Source organism: Taudactylus pleione, unplaced genomic scaffold, assembly GCF_031769625.1.
Source record: "Taudactylus pleione unplaced genomic scaffold, aTauple2 ptg001240l, whole genome shotgun sequence".
Classification (NCBI taxonomy): Eukaryota; Metazoa; Chordata; class Amphibia; order Anura; family Myobatrachidae; genus Taudactylus; species Taudactylus pleione.
The window spans coordinates 242,332-262,500 of record NW_028285640.1 but is presented as its reverse complement, the minus strand read 5'-3'; the positions used below and the strand labels follow the sequence as shown (position 1 = coordinate 262,500).

Below are 20,169 nucleotides of genomic sequence, written 5' to 3'. Positions count from 1 at the left end.
ACACACACCCACACATAGACATATAGTATACAGTATGTACACACACACCTATAGTATACAGTATGTACACACACATAGACCTATAGTATACAGTATGTACACACACACATAGACCTATAGTATACAGTATGTATACACACACATAGACCTATAGTATACAGTATGTACACACACATAGACCTATAGTATACAGTATGTACACACACACATAGACCTATAGTATACAGTATGTACACACAAACATAGACCTATAGTATACAGTATGTACACACACACATAGACCTATAGTATACAGTATGTACACACACACACCTATAGTATACAGTATGTACACACACACACATAGACCTATAGTATACAGTATGTACACACACACACCTATAGTATACAGTATGTACACACACACATAGACCTATAGTATACAGTATGTACACACACACACATAGTATACAGTATGTACACACTCACACATAGACCTATAGTATACAGTATGTACACACACACACACACACACACCAATAGTATACAGTATGTACACACACACACACATAGACCTATAGTATGCAGTATGTACACACACACACACATAGATCTATAGTATACAGTATGTACACACACACACATAGACCTATAGTATACAGTATGTACACACACACCTATAGTATACAGTATGTACACACACACACATAGACCTATAGTATACAGTATGTACACACACCCACACATAGACCTATAGTATACAGTATGTACACACACACCTATAGTATACAGTATGTACACACACATAGACCTATAGTATACAGTATGTACACACACACATAGACTTATAGTATACAGTATGTACACACACACATAGACCTATAGTATACAGTATGTACGCACACACACATAGACCTATAGTATACAGTATGTACACACCTATAGTATACAGTATGTACACACACACACACACACACAGACCTATAGTATACAGTATGTACACACACAGACCTATAGTATACAGTATGTACACACACACCTATAGTATACAGTATGTACACACACACATAGACCTATAGTATACAGTATGTACACACATAGACCTATAGTATACAGTATGTACACACACATAGACCTATAGTATACAGTATGTACACACACACATAGACCTATAGTATACAGTATGTACACACACACATAGACCTATAGTATACAGTATGTACACACACACACACCTATAGTATACAGTATGTTCACACACACATAGACCTATAGTATACAGTATGTGCACACACACACCTATAGTATACAGTATGTACACACACACATAGACCTATAGTATACAGTATGTACACACACACACACACCTATAGTATACAGTATGTACACACACACACACACACCTATAGTATACAGTATGTACACACACACACACCTATAGTATACAGTATGTACACACACACACATAGACCTATAGTATACAGTATGTACACACACACCTATAGTATACAGTATGTACACACGCACACACATAGACCTATAGTATACAGTATGTACACACACACACATATAGACCTATAGTATACAGTATGTACACACACATATAGACCTATAGTATACAGTATGTACACACACACCTATAGTATACAGTATGTACACACACACAGACCTATAGTATACAGTATGTACACACACACCTATAGTATACAGTATGTACACACACACACATAGACCTATAGTATACAGTATGTACACACACACACCTATAGTATACAGTATGTACACACACACACATAAACCTATAGTATACAGTATGTACACACAGACCTATAGTATACAGTATGTACACACACCCACACATAGACCTATAGTATACAGTATGTACACACACCCACACATAGACCTATAGTATACAGTATGTACACACACACCTATAGTATACAGTATGTACACACACACAGACCTATAGTATACAGTATGTACACACACAGACCTATAGTATACAGTATGTACACACACACATAGACCTGTAGTATACAGTATGTACACACACACATTGACCTGTAGTATACAGTATGTACACACACACACACACATAGACCTGTAGTATACAGTATGTACACACACACACAAATAGACCTGTAGTATACAGTATGTACACACACACACAGACCTATAGTATACAGTATGTACACACACAGACCTATAGTATACAGTATGTACACACACACATAGACCTATAGTATATAGTATGTACACACACACACACACACACACACATAGACCTATAGTATACAGTATGTACACACACATAGACCTATAGTATACAGTATGTACACACACACATAGACCTATAGTATACAGTATGTACACACACACACATAGACCTATAGTATACAGTATGTACACACACACACACCTATAGTATACAGTATGTACACACACACATAGACCTATAGTATACAGTATGTGCACACACACCTATAGTATACAGTATGTACACACACACATAGACCTATAGTATACAGTATGTACACACACACACACACACACATAGTATACAGTATGTACACACACACATAGACCTATAGTATACAGTATGTACACACACACACCTATAGTATACAGTATGTACACACACACACATAGACCTATAGTATACAGTATGTACACACACACCTATAGTATACAGTATGTACACACGCACACACATAGACCTATAGTATACAGTATGTACACACACACATATAGACCTATAGTATACAGTATGTACACACACATAGACCTATAGTATACAGTATGTACACACACACCTATAGTATACAGTATGTACACACACACACACATAGACCTATAGTATACAGTATGTACACACACCTATAGTATACAGTATGTACACACGCACAGACCTATAGTATACAGTATGTACACACACACACATAGACCTGTAGTATACAGTATGTACACACACACACATAGACCTGTAGTATACAGTATGTACACACACACACACATAGACCTGTAGTATACAGTATGTACACACACACACATAGACCTGTAGTATACAGTATGTACACACACACACAGTCCTATAGTATACAGTATGTACGCATACAGACCTATAGTATACAGTATGTACACACACATAGACCTATAGTATACAGTATGTACACACACATATAGACCTATAGTATACAGTATGTACACACACACACAGACCTATAGTATACAGTATGTACACACACACACACTCACACCTATAGTATACAGTATGTACACACACACATAGACCTATAGTATACAGTATGTACACACACACACACCTATAGTATACAGTATGTACACACACACAGACCTATAGTATACAGTATGTACACACACACACCTATAGTATACAGTATGTACACACACACACACACATAGACCTATAGTATACAGTATGTACACACACACACATAGACCTATAGTATACAGTATGTACACACACACCTATAGTATACAGTATGTACACACACACACATAGACCTATAGTATACAGTATGTACACACACACATATAGACCTATAGTATACAGTATGTACACACACACATAGACCTATAGTATACAGTATGTACACACACACCTATAGTATACAGTATGTACACACACACCTAGACCTATAGTATACAGTATGTACACACACCCACACATAGACCTATAGTATACAGTATGTACACACACACCTATAGTATACAGTATGTACACACACAGACCTATAGTATACAGTATGTACACACACACATAGACCTGTAGTATACAGTATGTACACACACACACATAGACCTGTAGTATACAGTATGTACACACACACACACACACACGCACATAGACCTGTAGTATACAGTATGTACACACACACACACAGACCTATAGTATACAGTATGTACACACACAGACCTATAGTATACAGTATGTACACACACACACACACCTATAGTATACAGTATGTACACACACACATAGACCTATAGTATACAGTATGTACACACACATAGACCTATAGTTTACAGTATGTACACACACATAGACCTATAGTATACAGTATGTACACACACATAGACCTATAGTATACAGTATGTACACACACACATAGACCTATAGTATACAGTATGTACACACACACATAGACCTATAGTATACAGTATGTACACACACACACACACATAGACCTATAGTATACAGTATGTACACACACACACCTATAGTATACAGTATGTACACACACACACCTATAGTATTCAGTATGTACACACACACAGACCTACAGTATGTACACACACACACACAGACCTATAGTATACAGTATGTACACACACACATAGACCTGTAGTATACAGTATGCACACACACACACATAGACCTATAGTATACAGTATGTACACACACACATAGACCTGTAGTATAGAGTATGTACACACACACACCTATAGTATACAGTATGTACACACACACACACACACATAGACCTATAGTATACAGTATGTACACACACATAGACCTATAATATACAGTATGTACACACACACAGACCTATAGTATACAGTATGTACACACACACACCTATAGTATACAGTATGTACACACACACACCTATAGTATACAGTATGTACACACACACAGACCTACAGTATGTACACACACACATAGACCTATAGTATACAGTATGTACACACATACAGACCTGTAGTATACAGTATGTACACACACACACCTATAGTATACAGTATGTACACACACAGACCTATAGTATACAGTATGTACACAAACACACACCTATAATATACAGTATGTACACACACACACAGACCTATAGTATACAGTATGTACACACACACACACACACACACACACACACATAGACCTGTAGTATACAGTATGTACACACACACATAGACCTGTAGTATACAGTATGTACACACACACACATAGACCTGTAGTATACAGTATGTACACACACACAGTCCTATAGTATACAGTATGTACGCATACAGACCTATAGTATACAGTATGTACACACACATAGACCTATAGTATACAGTATGTACACACACATATAGACCTATAGTATACAGTATGTACACACACACACAGACCTATAGTATACAGTATGTACACACACACACACACACCTATAGTATACAGTATGTACACACACACATAGACCTATAGTATACAGTATGTACACACACACACACACCTATAGTATACAGTATGTACACACACAGACCTATAGTATACAGTATGTACACACACACACACACCTATAGTATACAGTATGTACACACACATAGACCTATAGTATACAGTATGTACACACACACACCTATAGTATACAGTATGTACACACACACACATAGACCTATAGTATACAGTATGTACACACACACCTATAGTATACAGTATGTACACACACACACACACACATAGACCTATAGTATACAGTATGTACACACACACACATATAGACCTATAGTATACAGTATGTACACACACACATAGACCTATAGTATACAGTATGTACACACACACCTATAGTATACAGTATGTACACACACACCTAGACCTATAGTATACAGTATGTACACACACCCACACATAGACCTATAGTATACAGTATGTACACACACACCTATAGTATACAGTATGTACACACACAGACCTATAGTATACAGTATGTACACACACACATAGACCTGTAGTATACAGTATGTACACACACACACATAGACCTGTAGTATACAGTATGTACACACACACACACATAGACCTGTAGTATACAGTATGTACACACACACACACACACACACACGCACATAGACCTGTAGTATACAGTATGTACACACACACACACACACAGACCTATAGTATACAGTATGTACACACACAGACCTATAGTATACAGTATGTACACACACACACACACACACACCTATAGTATACAGTATGTACACACACACATAGACCTATAGTATACAGTATGTACACACACATAGACCTATAGTTTACAGTATGTACACACACATAGACCTATAGTATACAGTATGTACACACACATAGACCTATAGTATACAGTATGTACACACACACATAGACCTATAGTATACAGTATGTACACACACACACACATAGACCTATAGTATACAGTATGTACACACACACACACCTATAGTATACAGTATGTACACACACACACCTATAGTATACAGTATGTACACACACAGACCTACAGTATGTACACACACACACACAGACCTATAGTATACAGTATGTACACACACACATAGACCTGTAGTATACAGTATGTACACACACACATAGACCTGTAGTATACAGTATGTACACACACACACATAGACCTATAGTATACAGTATGTACACACACACATAGACCTGTAGTATACAGTATGTACACACACACACCTATAGTATACAGTATGTACACACACACACATAGACCTATAGTATACAGTATGTACACACACATAGACCTATAATATACAGTATGTACACACACACAGACCTATAGTATACAGTATGTACACACACACACACCTATAGTATACAGTATGTACACACACACACCTATAGTATACAGTATGTACACACACAGACCTATAGTATACAGTATGTACACAAACACACACCTATAATATACAGTATGTACACACACACACAGACCTATAGTATACAGTATGTACACACACACACACACACACACACACACACACACACACACATAGACCTATAGTATACAGTATGTACACACACAGACCTATAGTATACAGTATGTACACACACATAGACCTGTAGTATACAGTATGTACACACACACACACACACACACATAGACCTATAGTATACAGTATGTACACACACACATAGACCTGTAGTATACAGTATGTACACACACACACACACACACACACACACACACACACACACACACACAGACGTATAGTATATAGTATGTACACACACATAGACCTATAGTATACAGTATGTACACACACACACACAGACCTATAGTATACAGTATGTACACACACACACACATAGACCTATAGTATACAGTATGTATGCACACACATATAGACCTGTAGTATACAGTATGTATGCAAACACATATAGAACCTCATTCAGAGTCGGTCGTACGCATCCGGTGTTTCCAATCCACGCAATTCGTACGGTTACTTGTGCGCATGTGCGTACGAGGCTTTGCAATCCAAAATGATGTCGATCGAACGGCTTACGAGCAGGAACTGGCTTCCGTGAGTTGATTGACATGAAAGGCCGTTTGTGGGTGGTGACAGGGGTGGTGGTCTGAAAACGCAGGCGTTCCTCACCGTTTTCAGGGCGTTTTAGGGGTGTACATACATTACCTGCTACGACCGACATAAAAGGCCGGAAGTAGTAAAACGTCACTCTGCGAGCAGGTTAGAGGCCTGGCTGATCGTACAGCTTGAGGTTGGGTATGTGCTCTCTCAAGCCCCAGACTACAATCGATACTATCGAATGTGACTGATGTTATGTTTGATGTTTCTATTTTGTACCACACAATGCAAGCAGCTAACAATCGTTTGTTGTAGCTAATAACACTGCTAATTGGCTTGTAATTGATTCAGCTGTGTTTGCATTAGCGAATAAGAATAAATAAATTTCAGGGGGACGGCTTATTCTATGCGTTTTTTTGGTAATTTTTGGAGTGATTTACACATAACACAAGCGGCCGCAACCAGCAGAAGAAAATTAACATACAGCGACTGACAATGACTGACAACGATTGACTCAATCACTCGCTGCTATCACTCGCTAGCTAGAGGAGGAGCTTTGTTCATGTATGGGCGTCACTTTGGTTGCGACCGACCGGCAGTGCGATCGCTTCCTTTTTCAGTTTTGCGGTCGTTAGGCGTACGACCGACTCTGAATGAGGTCCATAGACCTATAGTATACAGTACACACACACACATAGATGTTATAGTATAGAGTATGCGCACACACACACATAGACCTATAGTATACAGTATGTACACACACACATAGACCTATAGTATGTACACACACATAGACCTATAGTATACAGTATGTACACACACATAGACCTATAGTATACAGTATGTACACACACACCTATAGTATACAGTATGTACACACACACCTATAGTATACAGTATGTACACACACATAGACCTATAGTATACAGTATGTACACACACATAGACCTATAGTATACAGTATGTACACACACACATAGACCTATAGTATACAGTATGTACACACACATAGACCTATAGTATAAAGTATGTACACACACACACATAGACCTATAGTATACAGTATGTACACACACATAGACCTATAGTATACAGTATGTACACACACAGACCTATAGTATACAGTATGTACACACACATAGACCTATAGTATACAGTATGTACACACACATAGACCTATAGTATACAGTATGTACACACACATAGACCTATAGTATACAGTATGTACACACACACCTATAGTATACAGTATGTACACACACACACATAGACCTATAGTATACAGTATGTACACACACACACATAGATGTATAGTATAGAGTATGCGCACACACACACATAGACCTATAGTATACAGTATGTACACACACATAGACCTATAGTATAATGTATACACACACACAAACATAGACCTATAGTATACAGTATGTACACACACATAGACCTATAGTATACAGTATGTACACACACACACACACATAGACCTATAGTATACAGTATGTACACACACACACACACAGTCCTATAGTATACAGTATGTTCACAGACACACAGGCCTATAGTATACAGTATACATACACACGTAGACCTGCAGTATACAGTATACATGCACACGTAGACCTGCAGTATACAGTATACATACACACGTAGACCTGCAGTATACAGCAGTACCTGGCAGTGTGCAGCTACAGATGTGTCCTTAGTCACCTGGAGTATGGCGGTATACGTCGGCTTCGATGCTTTTCTGACTTTAGCCTCGTCTTTGACCACGTAGAGTCTTTTATCATCACAGTGCCGCTTCCTCCGTGAACAAGCCTGATCGGGGAAACGCGCGTTGCCAGGACGGGTGCCTGTGTCTGCGCAGCACAGGACACGCCAGCTACCAGTTTGTATATGTGTCATTTACATGCATAGCATACCAGGCACCTTTATGTGCGTACTATGCGGATCACATGACACTGTGCCTATATCATAGCCTCCAATGTGACCCCTTCCAGGTACAAGATTCTCCGCTCCTGGACTTCACTCTGAATTGATTATTGCCGTCTCCTTTGCTGAAACGCCCTTCACATCAATTAATCAGTTCAGCACAGGTGACTGCAATCATACATTAGGTGGGAAGCCCAGGAGCAGAGCATTGTGTACCTGGTGGAGGGGGTCATGTTGGAGGGTAGGTGGGAAGCCCAGGAGCAGAGCATTTTGTACCTGGTGGGAGAGGACATGTTGGAGGGTAAGTGGGAAGCCCAGGATCAGAGCATTTTGTACCTGGTGGGAGAGGACATGTTGGAGGGTAAGTGGGAAGCCCAGGAGCAGAGCATTGTGTACCTGGTGGGAGGGGACATGTTGGAGGGTAGGTGGGAAGCCCAGGAGCAGAGCATTGTGTACCTGGTGGAAGGGGACATGTTGGAGGGTAGGTGGGAAGCCCAGGAGCAGAGCATTGTGTACCTGGTGGAAGGGGTCATGTTGGAGGGTAGGTGGGAAGCCCAGGAGCAGAGCATTGTGTACCTGGTGGAAGCGGTCATGTTGGAGGGTAAGTGGGAAGCCCAGGATCAGAGCATTTTGTACCTGGTGGAAGGGGTCATGTTGGAGGATAGGTGGGAAGCCCAGGAGCAGAGCATTGTGTACCTGGTGGAAGGGGTCATGTTGGAGGGTAGGTGGGAAGCCCAGGAGCAGAGCATTGTGTACCTGGTGGAAGGGGTCATGTTGGAGGGTAGGTGGGAAGCCCAGGAGCAGAGTATTGTGTACCTGGTGGGAGAGGACATGTTGGAGGGTAGGTGGGAAGCCCAGGAGCAGAGCATTTTGTACCTGGTTGAGGGGGTCATGTTGGAGGATAGTTGGGAAGCCCAGGAGCAGAGCATTGTGTACCTGGTGGAAGGGGTCATGTTGGAGGGTAGGTGGGAAGCCCAGGAGCAGAGCATTTTGTACCTGGTTGAGGGGGTCATGTTGGAGGATAGTTGGGAAGCCCAGGAGCAGAGCATTGTGTACCTGGTGGGAGGGGACATGTTGGAGGGTAGGTGGGAAGCCCAGGAGCAGAGCATTTTGTACCTGGTGGAGGGGGTCATGTTGGAGGGTAGGTGGGAAGCTCAGGAGCAGGGCATTGTGTACCTGGTGGAAGGGGTCATGTTGGAGGGTAGGTGGGAAGCCCAGGAGCAGAGCATTGTGTACCTGGTGGAAGGGGTCATGTTGGAGGGTAGGTGGGAAGCCCAGGAGCAGAGCATTTTGTACCTGGTGGAGGGGGTCATGTTGGAGGGTAGGTGGGAAGCCCAGGAGCAGGGCATTGTGTACCTGGTGGAAGGGGTCATGTTGGAGGGTAGGTGGGAAGCCCAGGAGCAGAGCATTGTGTACCTGGTGGAAGGGGTCATGTTGGAGGGTAGGTGGGAAGCCCAGGAGCAGAGCATTGTGTGCCTGGTGGAAGGGGTCATGTTGGAGGGTAGGTGGGAAGCCCAGAAGCAGAGCATTGTGTACCTGGTGGAGGGTAGGTGGGAAGCCCAGGAGCAGAGCATTTTGTACCTGGTGGAGGGGGTCATGTTGGAGGGTAGGTGGGAAGCCCAGGAGCAGAGCATTGTGTACCTGGTGGAAGGGGTCATGTTGGAGGGTAGGTGGGAAGCCCAGGAGCAGAGCATTGTGTACCTGGTGGAAGGGGTCATGTTGGAGGGTAGATGGGAAGCCCAGGAGCAGAGCATTGTGTACCTGGTGGAAGGGGTCATGTTGGAGGGTAGGTGGGAAGCCCAGGAGCAGAGCATTGTGTACCTGGTGGAGGGTAGGTGGGAAGCCCAGGAGCAGAGCATTATGTACCTGGTGGAGGGGGTCATGTTGGAGGGTAGGTGGGAAGCCCAGGAGCAGAGCATTGTGTACCTGGTGGAGGGGGTCATGTTGGAGGGTAGGTGGGAAGCCCAGGAGCAGAGCATTATGTACCTGGTGGAGGGGGTCATGTTGGAGGGTAGGTGGGAAGCCCAGGAGCAGAGCATTGTGTACCTGGTGGAAGGGGTCATGTTGGAGGGTAGGTGGGAAGCCCAGGAGCAGAGCATTGTGTACCTGGTGGAAGGGGTCATGTTGGAGGGTAGGTGGGAAGCCCAGGAGCAGAGCTTTTTGTACCTGGTGGAGGGGGTCATGTTGGAGGGTAGGTGGGAAGCCCAGGAGCAGAGCATTGTGTACCTGGTGGAGGGGGTCATGTTGGAGGGTAGGTGGGAAGCCCAGGAGCAGAGCATTGTGTACCTGGTGGAAGGGGTCATGTTGGAGGGTCTGCTATATACGTGCCTGACAACTGCAGACTAGCACATTGAATTGTCAGCGTTTTTGCTGCTTATATGAAACCATGCTAGCAGGTCTATATGTCAGTGTATAAGGATTATACTGTCTGAGCTAGATCAGACCCTTGTGGCTATATATGTATATACAAACCACTGCATACCAGGCCATGTTTAATGAATCCTAAAACTAACTATATACAATTCTAAGCAGATAGTTATTATATTAATGTATACCTATGGATGTTGAGCCTTCTGTACCTACTCATAGTTCATAGGGCCATTTTCTAAATAGCTAAGGCATATGCCCAATGTTTTCTATGTGTGATAATCCGCTTTCATGAACTGAATCCCCTGTCTTTCTGATCAGCTGCTAACCAAAGGAGTACCGCCATTTGCTCTATTTATTTTCCACATGTGTTTAGAGAGTAGCATATTTGTCTATATTCGGGGACTCTTTTCAAAGCTCGTACAGACAGATGAGCTAGATATAAGCTACAGTAGGTGCATAGAACCATTGGAATCCATTTGTTTCACATGTATCATATGTCCTTATTACAACTAATAGGCTATATGCAAGCAATGCTACGGTTCGTGTTGGAAATGTCAAATACTTGCATTAATTCCTTACTGCCTGCTGCTATTTCTTTGCTTGAATCATCTACCCTAGACTGTTATTCGTATTGCTGAGACTCATGTTAAGGTGCCATGCACAGTACTGCAATAGTATCTGACATATGCTACTTACTGTATCTTTTCTATCTACTCTCTTAACTGATGACTACCTCAATCAGAGTAAAGCTGGGTACACACTATAACTCTCCAATCTGTCTGGTGGGAAGGAAAATCTGCTAATGTATGGGAGCAAATACCAATAGAAATTTGCTCCAAAACCCTGGAAGACAGACCAGATTTTCCTTTCCACCAGACAGATTGGACAGATATATCTGTCAGTGTGTACCCAGCTTAATTCTCTCATTGGGGGTCCGATGCTGTATGTAAGACAGCAGAAGTGAAATATTGAGAAACGTTGCGGTTACACTGTTGTTTCTAGGGGTTAAAACTGCGCTCGAATAATCTCTGACTCCTCATTGATGGCCTAAGGCTAAAGGTGCGTACACACTGGGCGATATTACTGAGCGATTGCATGATTACGACATCGTAATCGTGCAATCGCTCTGTAATCGTGCACAAATCGTGCACTAAAATGTAGGAAACGACCAGCCAGGGCGTATCTACCCATTGGCCAGGATGGCACTCGCCAGGGGCGCCGACCAAAGGGGGGGCGCCGCCCGGCAGTGCCACCAGTAGCCAAGGGGTGGACAAGTCCCCCAGCCCCACAAGTGTAGGGCAGACCGCAGTGAGAGCGGTCTCCCTACACAGTAACAAACACACATCCGCCGGCGGCGGCTGTGTGTGTAATAGCAGCCAGCTAATGAGACTCAGACAGACTCTCATTTGCTGCTGCGTCGTCCACGGAGGGAGCCGGCTGGAGCTCACTCACGAGCTCCGTGTGCCGGCTCTCCCCGCAGCATGTGATGGGAGAGACGTCATACGTCATGACGTCTCTCCCATCCAGGAGAAGAGTGCCCAGGACTCAGAGCGGACAGCGGTGGTCGCGTCAGGACCGGGGATAAGGTAAGTTTAATTTTTTTAAGGTTCTTTGTGTGTGTGTTTGTGTGTGTAAGCCTGGCACTACAGGGGGGGGCACTGAAATAGGGGGTGGACGCTAATGGGGGCACTTTATGGGGGGTGCCCGCTACAGGGGGGCACTGTATAGCAGTGGCCACTACTGGGGGCAATTTATGGGGGTGGCCACTACCGGGAGCACTGTATGGGTGGCCACTACTGGGGGCAATTTAGGGGGTGGGTGGCCACTACTAGGGGCACTGTATAGGGGTGGCCAATACTAGGGCAATTTAGGGGGGTGGTCAATACTGGGGGCACTGTATAGGGGGGACTACTACTGGGGGCACTGTATAGGGGGGACCACTACTGAGGGCACTGTATAGGGGACTACTACTGGGGACTACTACTGGGGGGGCTACTACTGGGGGCAATGTATAGGGGGGGCTACTCTGGGGGCACTGTATAGGGGGGCTACTACTGGGGGCAATGTATAGGGGGGGCTACTCTGGGGGCACTGTATAGGGGGGCTACTACTGGGGGCAATGCAGCATAGGGGGGATTACTACTGGGGGATTACTATTGGGGGCATTGCCTAGGGGGGGAAGGTGCCAGTCCATTACATTGCCAGGGGTGCTTGGATCACTAGATACACCTCTGCGACCAGCGATGCACGCGCCTGCTGGTCGTTTCCGACATTGTCCATCGCCTGAACATGCAGGGCCAATGTGCCGATAACGACAGATTGCCCATGTTCAGGAATGATGGGCAGTGCCTGCACTGACTGACTGATCGTTCAGTGTAGGCACTGCAGGGGATCAGGAACAACGGTACGATTACAATGTCGTAATCGTACTGTCTTTCCTGATGGCACAGTCTGTACGCACCTTAAGTGAGGAGAAGTAGAATTCAGAGTAACCATGTCTTTACCCTGATCGTCCTGGTATTTTGTGTGAACAATGGTGTAGTAGGCACTACCAGGCACAACACTGAATCTGTCTGATAAGGCTACACGTGAGAATTAATACCATTGTAATATTTGCACAAACTGGTACCAGTTTGAATCTTGCTATTGAGGCTATATATGAGAATTAATGCTATTCTAAATATTTCGCCTTTTAAATGATTTGTTTTGGATGATGCTATTGAGGCTACACAAGAGAATCAATGTAACTTCAATATTTCACCTTATTAAATGTGAATAAAAGGCACTGACATTTCCTACCTGTCTAATCATTTGCCTCCTACATGTTACTTTCTTGGCTGCAGGTGAATCAGGGAAACATGCCCGGCATTGAGAGCACGTTCCTGGCGATGGATACAGAGGAAGGTGTGGAGGTCGTGTGGAACGAGCTGAATTTCACTGATAAAAGGATTTTCAAGGCTCATGAGGTTTGTACTGCCCACAATGATCCTCCCTAATACAGGTGTCATAGTGTAACTCTGTGTAATACAGGTGTCATAGTGTAACTCTGTGTAATACAGGTGTCATAGTGTAACGCTGTGTAATACAGGTGTCATAGTGTAGCTCTGTGTAATACAGGTGTCATAGTGTAGCTCTGTGTAATACAGGTGTCATAGTATAGCTCTGTGTAATACAGGTGTCATAGTGTAACTCTGTGTAATACAGGTATTATAGTGTAACGCTGTGTAATACAGGTGTCATAGTGTAACGCTGTGTAATACAGGTGTCATAGTGTAACGCTGTGTAATACAGGTGTCATAGTGTAGCTCTGTGTAATACAGGTGTCATAGTGTAACTCTGTGTAATACAGGTATTATAGTGTAACGCTGTGTAATACAGGTGTCATAGTGTAACTCTGTGTAATACAGGTGTCATAGTGTAACTCTGTGTAATACAGGTGTCATAGTGTAACTCTGTGTAATACAGGTGTCATAGTGTAACTCTGTGTAATACAGGTGTCATAGTGTAACTCTGTGTAATACAGGTGTCATAGTATACCTCTGTGTAATACAGGTGTCATAGTGTAACTCTGTGTAATACAGGTGTCATAGTGTAACTCTGTATAATACAGGTGTCATAGTGTAACTCTGTGTAATACAGGTGTCATAGTGTAACTCTGTGTAATACAGGTGTCATAGTGTAACTCTGTGTAATACAGGTGTCATAGTGTAACTCTGTATAATACAGGTGTCATAGTGTAACTCTGTGTAATACAGGTGTCATAGTGTAACTCTGTGTAATACAGGTGTCATAGTGTAACTCTGTGTAATACAGGTGTCATAGTGTAACTCTGTGTAATATAGGTGTCATAGTGTAACTCTGTGTACAGGTGTCATAGTGTAACTCTGTATAATACAGGTGTCATAGTGTAACTCTGTATAATACAGGTATTATAGTGTAACGCTGTGTAATACAGGTGTCATAGTGTAGCTCTGTGTAATACAGGTATTATAGTGTAACGCTGTGTAATACAGGTGTCATAGTGTAGCTCTTTATAATACAGGTATTATAGTGTAACGCTGTGTAATACAGGTGTCATAGTGTAGCTCTTTATAATACAGGTATTATAGTGTAACGCTGTGTAATACAGGTGTCATAGTGTAACTCTGTGTAATACAGGTGTCATAGTGTAACGCTGTGTAATACAGGTGTCATAGTGTAACTCTGTGTAATACAGGTGTCATAGTGTAACGCTGTGTAATACAGGTGTCATAGTGTAGCTCTGTGTAATACAGGTGTCATAGTATAGCTCTGTGTAATACAGGTGTCATAGTGTAACTCTGTGTAATACAGGTGTCATAGTGTAGCTCTGTGTAATACAGGTGTCATAGTGTAGCTCTGTGTAATACAGGTGTCATAGTGTAGCTCTGTGTAATACAGGTGTCATAGTGTAATGCTGTGTAATACAGGTGTCATAGTGTAGCTCTGTGTAATACAGGTATTATAGTGTAACTCTGTGTAATACAGGTGTCATAGTGTAACGCTGTGTAATACAGGTGTCATAGTGTAGCTCTGTGTAATACAGGTGTCATAGTGTAACTCTGTGTAATACAGGTGTCATAGTGTAACTCTGTGTAATACAGGTGTCATAGTGTAACTCTGTGTACAGGTGTCATAGTGTAACACTGTATAATACAGGTGTCATAGTGTAACTCTGTATAATACAGGTGTCATAGTGTAGCTCTGTGTAATACAGGTGTCATAGTGTAACTCTGTGTACAGGTGTCATAGTGTAACTCTGTATAATACAGGTGTCATAGTGTAACTCTGTATAATACAGGTGTCATAGTGTAGCTCTTTATAATACAGGTGTCATTGTGTAACTGTGTAATACAGGTGTCATAGTGTAACTCTGTCTAATACCGGTGTCATAGTGTAGCTCTGTGTAATACAGGTGTCATAGTGTAACGCTGTGTAATACAGGTGTCATAGTGTAGCTCTTTATAATACAGGTGTCATAGTGTAACTGTGTAATACAAGTATTATAGTGTAACTCTGTCTAATACCGGTGTCATAGTGTAGCTCTGTGTAATACAGGTGTCATAGTGTAGCTCTGTGTAATACAGGTGTCATAGTGTAACTCTGTGTAATACAGGTGTCATAGTGTAACTCTGTGTAATACAGGTGTCATAGTGTAACTCTGTGTAATACAGGTGTCATAGTGTAACTCTGTGTAATACAGGTGTCATAGTGTAACTGTGTAATACAGGTGTCATAGTGTAACTCTGTGTAATACAGGTGTCATAGTGTAACTCTGTGTAATACAGGTGTCATAGTGTAACTCTGTGTAATACAGGTGTCATAGTGTAACTCTGTGTAATACAGGTGTCATAGTGTAACTCTGTGTAATACAGGTGTCATAGTGTAACGCTGTGTTATACAGGTGTCATAGTATAGCTCTGTGTAATACAGGTGTCATAGTGTAACTCTGTGTAATACAGGTGTCATAGTGTAATTCTGTGTAATACAGGTGTCATAGTGTAACTCTGTGTAATACAGGTGTCTTAGTGTAGCTCTGTGTTATACAGGTGTCATAGTGTAGCTCTGTGTAATACAGGTGTCATAGTGTAACTCTGTGTAATACAGGTGTCATAGTGTAGCTCTGTGTAATACAGGTGTCATAGTGTAACTCTGTGTAATACAGGTGTCATAGTGTAACTCTGTGTAATACAGGTGTCATAGTGTAGCTCTGTGTAATACAGGTGTCATAGTGTAACTCTGTGTAATACAGGTGTCATAGTGTAGCTCTGTGTTATACAGGTGTCATAGTCTAGCTCTGTGTTATACAGGTGTCATAGTGTAGCTCTGTGTAATACAGGTGTCATAGTGTAGCTCTGTGTAATACAGGTGTCATAGTGTAGCTCTGTGTAATACAGGTGTCATAGTGTAACTCTGTGTAATACAGGTGTCATAGTGTAACGCTGTGTAATACAGGTGTCATAGTGTAGCTCTGTGTAATACAGGCGTCATAGTGTAACTCTGTGTAATACAGGTGTCATAGTGTAACTGTGTAATACAGGTGTCATAGTGTAACTCTGTGTAATACAGGTGTCATAGTGTACCTCTGTATAATACAGGTGTCATAGTCTACCTCTGTATAATACAGGTGTTCCTGACAATCACTTACACCGCCCCACCATATACAGGATTGTGTTACGGTCTCTGCACCCTGAGTTACAGGTGGATCACAGAGACTGTAAATTTGCACCCAAATCCATAGGTGCTGCCATGCACTATAATACCGGATCACTGTTTTATAGGCAGGACGTTCTCATATCTCTTTGGGTCCCGATCAGTAATGCTGTCCCCGTACATAGAGGTTATTATTGTGTATGAGATGAAGGTTTCCAGACCCTACAGATTCGTCTCTCAGCTCCACGGTTTGCAGAGTCACCTATACAGGAGCTTCCCGATCACTAACACCTCCTCTGCCTCCTCAGACCATTTCCGTGCACAGGGCTGTCCCAGCGTCCAGGGAGGGAACCAACGTTCTCTTATTTCCATATTGACGCGTTTTATTGATTTTCTCTTTATGTGACCTTGGTGATTGCGAGTGATAAAGAATACGGGGGAGGCACAATATAACTATACAAGTCTATACATAAGGTGCTCATTGTTATTTATTAGCTATTATTCATTAGTCATTAATAATAACAGGTACAGAGTATACAATTCTCTGATATGTATGAGAGGTCACACAGAGACACCCACATAAGAATAAACTGTACTAAATTATACATATAGTGACCCCGGCCAGTGTTATTGTAACATTTATTAGTGCGCAGGTGATGCGTAACGCAGCCTTGTACCAGCAGGATTGTGGCACTTACCTCTCCAGATCTGAACAATGGTGTATATTGCTCCAACGTGTGTGAATATGCTGTTTTGTAGTATGTATAAAAGGGCGCAATAATTATACCACAATAATGAGAATCCAAATACATAACCTATATCTACATACGGAATAGGTACTAGGGTCCTGCAAGGTCCATCGCACAACCATCTATGAATGTAGAATTTATCATTTCCTATCTATTGCCACTTGGAGCATTATACATTGCCAAGTCTGTAATCCATAATACAGAACATTTTACACTCTCTCCTCCTTACCTTGTGTCACAGCTCTCCTCACAGTGACTGAGGGAGAAGGTGCTGTGTGATCATGGCTGTGTGTAACACACTCTCTCCCCATTACCTTGTGTCACAGCTCTCCTCACAGTGACTGAGGGAGAAGGTGCTGTGTGATCATGGCTGTGTGTAACACTCTCTCCCCCTTACCTTGTGTCACAGCTCTCCTCACAGTGACAGAGGGAGGAGGTGCTGTGTGATCATGGCTGTGTGTAACACACACTCTCCCCATTACCTTGTGTCACAGCTCTCCTCACAGTGACTGAGGGAGAAGGTGCTGTGTGATCATTGCTGTGTGTAACACACTCTCTCCCCATTACCTTGTGTCACAGCTCTCCTCACAGTGACTGAGGGAGGAGGTGCTGTGTGATCATGGCTGTGTGTAACACACTCTCTCCCCATTACCTTGTGTCACAGCTCTCCTCACAGTGACTGAGGGAGAAGGTGCTGTGTGATCATTGCTGTGTGTAACACACTCTCTCCCCATTACCTTGTGTCACAGCTCTCCTCACAGTGACTGAGGGAGGAGGTGCTGTGTGATCATGGCTGTGTGTAACACACTCTCTCCCCATTACCTTGTGTCACAGCTCTCCTCACAGTGACTGAGGGAGAAGGTGCTGTGTGATCATGGCTGTGTGTAACGCACTCTCTCCTCCTTACCTTGTGTCACAGCTCTCCTCACTGTGACTGAGGGAGGAGGTGCTGTGTGATCATGGCTGTGTGTAACACACTCTCTCCCCATTACCTTGTGTCACAGCTCTCCTCACAGTGACTGAGGGAGGAGATTAGTGATCATGGCTGTGTGTAACACACTCTCTCCCCCTTACCTTGTGTCACAGCTCTCCTCACAGTGACTGAGGGAGAAGGTGCTGTGTGATCATGGCTGTGTGTAACACACTCTCTCCCCATTACCTTGTGTCACAACTCTCCTCACAGTGACAGAGGGAGGAGGTGCTGTGTGATCATGGCTGTGTGTAACACTCTCTCCCCCTTACCTTGTGTCACAGCTCTCCTCACAGTGACTGAGGGAGAAGGTGCTGTGTGATCATGGCTGTGTGTAACACTCTCTCCCCCTTACCTTGTGTCACAGCTCTCCTCACAGTGACTGAGGGAGGAGGTGCTGTGTGATCATGGCTGTGTGTAACACACACTCTCCCCATTACCTTGTGTCACAGCTCTCCTCACAGTGACTGAGGGAGAAGGTGCTGTGTGATCATGGCTGTGTGTAACACACTCTCTCCTCCTTACCTTGTGTCACAGCTCTCCTCACAGTGACTGAGGGAGGGGGTGCTGTGTGATCATGGCTGTGTGTAACACACTCTCTCCCCATTACCTTGTGTCCCAGCTCTCCTCACAGTGACTGAGGGAGAAGGTGCTGTGTGATCATGGCTGTGTGTAACACACTCTCTCCCC

The 20,169-nt window shown here is 43.0% G+C and overlaps 1 protein-coding gene across 7 annotated transcripts in view; it reads left to right on the top strand.

Annotated features, from left to right (window-relative positions):
• Window positions 1-20,169, top strand: part of NRBP2 (nuclear receptor binding protein 2) — a 220,245-nt gene that overhangs the window by 88,783 nt on the left and 111,293 nt on the right. For all 7 annotated transcript variants that reach the window (XM_088462449.1, XM_088462444.1, XM_088462447.1 and 4 more), the window contains one exon: window positions 14,433-14,555. In XM_088462449.1, the coding sequence (XP_088318575.1) occupies window positions 14,433-14,555 (123 nt within the window). The remainder of the gene's footprint in view (window positions 1-14,432; window positions 14,556-20,169) is intronic.